Source organism: Hydra vulgaris, chromosome 13 (genome assembly GCF_038396675.1).
Source record: "Hydra vulgaris chromosome 13, alternate assembly HydraT2T_AEP".
NCBI lineage: Eukaryota > Metazoa > Cnidaria > Hydrozoa > Anthoathecata > Hydridae > Hydra > Hydra vulgaris.
Window position 1 is genome coordinate 60027468 of NC_088932.1, and position 7533 is coordinate 60035000.

At 24.0% G+C, this 7533-nt stretch overlaps 1 protein-coding gene across 2 annotated transcripts in view; it reads left to right on the top strand.

Annotated features, from left to right (window-relative positions):
* The first annotated feature begins 2507 nt into the window (after positions 1-2507).
* The window catches only part of LOC101240632 (uncharacterized), a 23203-nt gene continuing 18177 nt past the window's right edge, over positions 2508-7533 (top strand). Inside the window, exon 1 of one of the 2 annotated variants that reach the window (XM_065815142.1) lies at positions 2508-2651. In XM_065815142.1, coding sequence (XP_065671214.1) covers positions 2637-2651 — 15 coding nt within the window. In that variant the 5' untranslated portion in view covers positions 2508-2636. Of the gene's footprint in view, positions 2652-5384; positions 5604-7533 lie in introns of those variants that run through there. The other variant, XM_065815143.1, reaches the window with a different exon arrangement.

Below are 7533 nucleotides of genomic sequence, written 5' to 3' on the forward strand. Positions count from 1 at the left end.
GTTTATATAGAAAGATTTTTTATTTTTTTGTTCTTTTAATAAAAGATTTAATTATCTACGGTATCAAACGCTTTTCTCTATGTGTCATACTCATCATAATCATAGAAATTTTTGTTTTAGCTCTGACGCATCATTTGTGTGCGAGCACTTGCTTGCTACACAAGTCAATCCGGAAGAAAACTGAAACTATGGAGAAAATTGAGCACCGCGTTGTAATAAAATTCCTTACCAAGCAACGAAAGAACACTCAAGCCATTTTGAATAAAATGAAAAACGTTTATGGGGAACAGTGTCCTAGTAAATTAATAATTAACAAGTGGCATGGTCTTTTCAAACGTTGTCGGGAGTCGATTGAAGATGACCCCCGATCAGGGAGGCCACCACATCAGACACCGTTGAAAAATTAGAAAAAATTGTAATCGAGGACATCATTTTGAAGAAAAAACAGTTATCTCCATTAGTTGGAGTATCATTTACCACCATTTTATGAATCCTACATAACCATCTTGGTATGACAAAAGTCAGTGCAAGATAGGTATCGAGAATGCTCACGCCTCTTCAAAAACCTCAGCGCGTCAATGCAGCAAATCAATTTTTGGAGTTGTGTGGAGACAAACCTGCACAGATTTTGGAGTGAATTACTACCAGAGATGAAACATGGGTTCATCACTATGAACCTGAGTCCAAATAAAAGTCCATGCAGTGGCATAAAAAGGGGACACCATCACCAAATAAATTCAGAGTTTCGGATGGAAAGTTAATGGCTACTGTTTTTTGGGATTGTGCCAGGGTATTACTTATTGACTTCAAAGAAAAGAGAATAAGCATAACCGGAGAATACAACGCAACAATACTAGAAAAATAAAAGGAGGTCATCAAGGAAAAACGTCGAGGAAAATTGACCAAGGGTGTTTTGCTATTGCAAGACAACGCGTCGATTCACAAGAGCAGAGTTGCAGTTGCTGCTCTGCACACACATAGCTTTAAATCACTGGTAAACCCACCTCACAGTCCAGATCTGGCGTCAAAAGATTTTTATTTGTTCCCCAATTTGAAAAAAAGACTTAAATGGAAGGAAATTTGACAATGAGGTAAAGGAGAAAATTTTGGCACATTTTGAAGCAAAAGATAAAAAAATACTTTTACGATAGCATAGAATTAGAAAACTAATTCATAGATCTACTAAAAGTGTATTCAGCTTAAGGGAGATTATATTGAAAAGAAAAATTAGATTTGTTTCATTTTATTTAAATCCTTTCATTCCAAGGACTTTTGGACTCCCCCTCCCTTGTAAATGGTTATTTATTGTGCACAGTTACTTAAGATTGATTGTGTTCAGATCCAAATAGGTTATCTTTACAAAGAAAAAATAGATATATTCCAGTAATATATTATAACATATAGTTACATATTCCATAAAATACATAAAAATACATTCAGTGACATATTCCAAAAATGACAATTTAAAATCTAACTATTACGTTAAATGTAAAATAAAGCAAATATCTTTTATTTATTTCTTATTACATATAAAAGCAAAGCGAGTGCATTTACCAAACTTTAAGAAAAATAACTTTTAAGAATTATTATTATTTTAAGTACAGTAAATATGCAATAATTTAAAGGTTATTGAACTTTTCCGAAAACAAACTAAATTGCAATTAATTGTTACACTTACGTATTTTCTTACTTTTTCAGAACAGGTTGACCACGACCAAAGCTACATTGATGCTGTTTTTTAGAAAATCTTTTCCCTCTCATTTTTAAAATATTCGCTACTAAAATATTATCTACCTAATGGGTTCGGTGTGCAGGTATCTAAAATATTATCTACCTAATGGGTTCGGTGTTCAGATACAACTACTAAGAACTTTAGTTTGGGCAGTTTATCAACTTAAAAATATTATTACAAATTGTCAACAGGTTTATGTTTGACATAAAATATATTTTTTTAAGTAAAATTCCGCTACCGGGAGTTAGGGCTATTATTATACTATTATTACTCTTATATTAATTAGAAATATTATAATAATATTAAATATTATCTTAATTATAAATAAGAAAATAAAAAACAATAAACAAGCAAACTGAAACTTTTTTTTTTTTTTTAAAACACAGCAAAAAAAAAAGAAAATAAACGTCTTTAAAATCACCTTTTAAATAACATACGTGAGATGGGTGTTAAATAAAATTAACGATGGGTGTTAAATAAAAGTAACAAAAGATGTCAACGAAATATAAAAAATTTGAGAAATAAATGAGCAAAATGAAAAACTAATTTCAGCAATTTTTAATTTATAACAGAATTAGTTAATGAGAGTTTAATTAAATGCGAGTTTACTAAATTCCTAAAGTTAAGTTAGCGAGTTATAGTCACGCGACTTTTATAAAAAAATTTTCATTTAGTCACGTGGCTTTTGTTAATTTTTTTTGCCCAATTCAATTAAACTGAGTTTTAATTCAAATCAAAAAACAAACATGTTAATAATAATAAATCTACTAAAACCATATTTACTCAAATGATAATTTTTTTTTGAATGTTTGAAAAATAAATTGAAACATGTTACAAAAATTGATCCTAGAAACAAATAAAACAAAAATAAAAAGATCAGCGGAGTTCAATTAACAGAGATGATATGTTTAAGTCAAAGGTTTGAATTCCAGTGCTTCAAGTTTGTTACATAAAAATATATACATAAATGTGTTTTATTAAATCCAACGCAAATTCAATCGAATTAGTCACATTTTCTAATAAAATTTTTTATACATAGCTGTGATAAAAAATACAAACTATTATAACTATTATTAATTCCATAGCAACTATTATTTACAATGGAATAAATTCTTTTAAGTGATATTAATAGTATTGTCAGCAAAAATCTTTTAATAATAAAACTTAATAAATACTTTGATAAAAAGTAACCTAAGTTATTACTTTTTTTTTTTCAAAATAAAATAGGTTAGTTTAAAATAATTAGTCAAAATAAAACAGATTAGGGCTCAGAGACCAGTGTTAGAGTTTTGATTTTAAAACTTTTAAAAAGTTTAATAAATTTATTTATTTATTTTAATATTATTCTCTATTTAGTTGCAAAATGTTATTTACTTAAAAGTTAAAAACTATTTATTAATTTTTTACAAATTTCATTTTGCAACTAACTTATAAAGGCACGATATCTATGACAATATTTAAATTTATCGTAATGTACTCCTCTCCGTTTTTTCTGATAACATCGAAATTTTAATTTTTAAAAAAACGTAATAGCTTAAGAAAGAAAACTAAAAACATTTAATAAAATACAAAAACAAATCCTAAGACTTAAGCGGTTAAAACATAGAAATATCTATATTCTAAGTTTTAGAACGCTTTTTCCAATGTTTCTGAACGCTCTTTCCAACGTTTCTGCAACTTTAAATCGTTACTGAGAAGTAAGATTTTTTTTTCCCTCTATAAAAAACATTCAGATACATTGAGATTCTGGATGTATAACTATATTTTTACCTATTACGTTATTACGCATACTAATATATTTTATTAAATTGTTTTAAAAGTGAAAAAAGGTTGAGCCTATAGTTTTATATTTGTCACCAAAAACTTTTTGAGAGTCCGTACACTTTTAGTTAGTTTTGTATACGTTTATGTATCTTTATACATACGATTTATGCAGAGATGCAGAGAGGGTAAAATATAATATATAAACATTTATTGTTCAAAAAGTCTTTGTTACATTCATTGTTCTTTGTAACATTTATTATCTTTGTAAAGAAAAAATTTTTTTTTTTTTTGTAAACAAAAACAAAATTTTTTAAAATAAAGTTTATAAGGTCTTTATTTTGTTTTATGAAATATTTGTAAAATTATAACCAGCAAAATAAATATACATACTTATAATAACAGCAACTTGCATAATTTGAATAATTTGTATTAAAATAAAATTATTTGATTTGTTTTAATTAAATAAGACCAAAATAAGAAAACAATTTAAAAGTGTATTTGATCTAACAAAAATAGTTTACAATCGAAAACAAATGCAAATAAAAAGGAAAGTTAAAGACTAACTTAATTGGCTTTCTACGTTTGGCTAGAGCTACGCCCTCTCAAAGCTTAAGTTGTATTAAAAGTTTCAGCGATACTTTCCTCTCAAAGCTTAAGTTGTATTAAAGGTTCAGCGATACTTTCCGACTAAATTACAATAAAAAACTAACAACTAAAAGTTCTTTCACAATTTAACTTTTTTAATTTTTTTTTTTTTTTTTTTTTTTTATTGTAACCATTGAAACTTGGTGCCAGTCCTTTTATACTTTATGTAGAGTCATCTTTGGTAAGATTTTTCGGCAGCTATAAATTGTGACTTTTTTATAAAGCCCATTCACTGACACGTACACAAAGAAAACTACGGATGCTTACAATATATCATTAATATAATAATATATAAAATTATTATAAAATATCATTTATTATCATAAAATATTATTATATATAAATTTTTTAAATAAAGTAGAATGCAAATATAATAAACAAAAAATGATAAAAAACAACTTAGAATCATCTGAGTTATTTTAATAAAAAAAATATTTACTCTGGCGGCTATTTTTTTAAGAAATTTCTCGCAAGTAGATATAATCACCTTTCACATGCTGATCGTTTAATCAAGTGAGATCGAGATTGAAATCGTGCCGATCGTTGAACAATTAAATCATTTTGTTACAATTAGAACTTTATATAAATTACTTTTATAAAAAACTTCAGTATATATATATATATATATATATATATATATATATATATATATATATATATATATATATATATATATATATATACATATATATATATATATATATATATATATATATATATATATATATATATATATATATATATATATATATATATATATATATATATATATATATATATATTAGTTAAATTAAAAAAATCATGGAGATTCAAAAATTTAACATATCCGAATAATAGGATTTAAGTTTTAAAAATATAAACAATATTCATGTAATTATTCTAAATTAAAACAGAAAGTTATTTTCAATAGTTTTCATTTTAAGTTGCAAAGAAGATATTTTTATTAAATGTATATCAGTATTGCTTTTATTTATATTTATACGAAAGTACGAAAGTAATCAGAGACGATTTTAGGGGAAGGGAGGGGGGTGTACAATAAGTAAAACGTTTGTTATAATAAACAATTTTTTCTTTTCTTTCTTTTTTATGATTTTTATTTGATCATTGGATTTAAAACGGCGGTGCGGGGCAATGGGGAAAAGTTTATAATAAAAAAGTTGGGGCAATTGGGAAAAGTTTAAATATGAATTAATTTTGATTACAAAACAATATTTTTAATACATTAAATAAACATAATACAATTGAATAAACATACAGTAATAATAGAAATAAAAACAATTTTTAAACAAAAATAAACTTTAAATTAATGTGACGCATAAATTATAAGTTTGATATTGACATAGTTTTATGAATTTACTCGTTAAAATAATATGTTCATAATGAGTTTATAATGTTTGGTTATTTTATAAACTTTATTGTAAAAGTAAATGCGCGTTTTAAGTGATTAAAAATTCAAGATAAAGTAAGATGTTTTTTTTTGTTTTTGTTTTGTTTTGTTTTAATTATTTAAATATATATATGTTTATATATATATTTGTATATGTATATATATGTTTATATATATATATGTATATGTATATATATATACGTATATGTGCATATACGTATACATATATGTATATATATATATATATATATATATATATATATATATATATATATATATATATATATATACATATATTTATGTAGATATTTATACATATATATATATTCATACATATATATATACATATATATATATATATATATATATATATATATATATATATATATATATATATATATATATATATATATATATATATATATATATATATATATATATATATGTATATATATATATATATATATATATATATATATATATATATATATATATATATATATATATATATATATATATATATATATGCACTTATGTATGTATATATGTTATAAAAAAAATTATACAAAGTTATATGACAAAAGAAGTTTATGAACTTTAGAAAAAAATAGCTTTTCTATATCATTTATCAAATAAAACAACCTGGAAACCAACTAAACATGGTTTATTTATAATAAATAATTGTTTGATATTGGTATTAAAACAATGAAACTTAAACTTCTTAATATTATAATAATGTAAGTAAATCATATTATATAATAAATGATATAATGAAGTGATAGTTTTATATAATACTCAATTTTTTTTAATTCAAAAACACCAAAAACTCATTGTGGTAAATATATAAAAACATTATTCAGAAGAAAAAAGGCTTTATCACAGCGCGTAGTTTATAAAAAAGCAATCGTCTTGGTGGAGGGAGGGGGGTTCAAATGAGATTAGGAAATTTGAAAAGTATGTCAAGAAGTTCTTTTACAAAAACTTTTTGTTAGAAGACCTAAACTAATGTATTTTCTGGCTTTTTTCACCGTGTATTTCATAAGATCTATACAAAATAGCCAAGTATTTAACATTAGATCAAAAACACGGAGTCATGTGATTGGAGTCGAACATCAAATTTATCGATACCAAAACCACGTTTACCTGAAGAATTTTTTTTTGAACTTTAAACTTGAAATCTTCATTAACCTGTCGCACAAATCTCTTGCAAACTAATTGTTCAACTAACTCCGCCTAAATTCAAAATCGTGGAAAAAAAACAGCATATGAAATGACTTTTTAGTTAAAATATTTTTTAGCATAAAAAATAACAAAATTTTAAGATAAAAGAATTTTTTTAGGTATGTTTTTTGTTAACATTTGATACACCTTTGGTACGTTTTATCTTCCATAAGATTCTACAATATTATCTAATTAATTTTTTTTTTTCTTCAGAGTTTTTATCAAAATTGTAAATCATATTTTCTTAATTTTGGATAAAAAATAATAATGGTTTCTAGTATTTCATAGCTTTAATTATTGCTGTTTTATTTGCAAATATAGTGGTCTCCAATCGTATATATTATGAGTATGCGTTTTGTTTACGCAAAGAGAACAATGTTTTTTTACCATATAAATTAATGTTAAACTTCAATAGATTGTTTTAGATTTTTTTTTTCCGGATATTTGTTTCTTATAGTTTTCAAATTCACTTACTTGCTCTGTTTTATCTGGTTTTCTGCTTATTTAATAGTCTTATTTATATTAATTTGTAGTATTAATATTAATTTTTAATTAACCTTTTTTTAACTAGATAGTAAGTTAAATTTTAAATTTATATATTTGACCAGTGCTGAGTAGCAGAGTCCGTAACAGAAGCAACATTATTTTGCTGTTCCAGTTTATTTAAAAATGTAATTTATAGCAGATAAACTTACTTAAGTTCGGAGTTGAATGTCTGAAAGTGTAATATCTAAAGCATTAAAGAAAAATGTATCCATGTAAAAATGTATCCAAAAAAATGTGT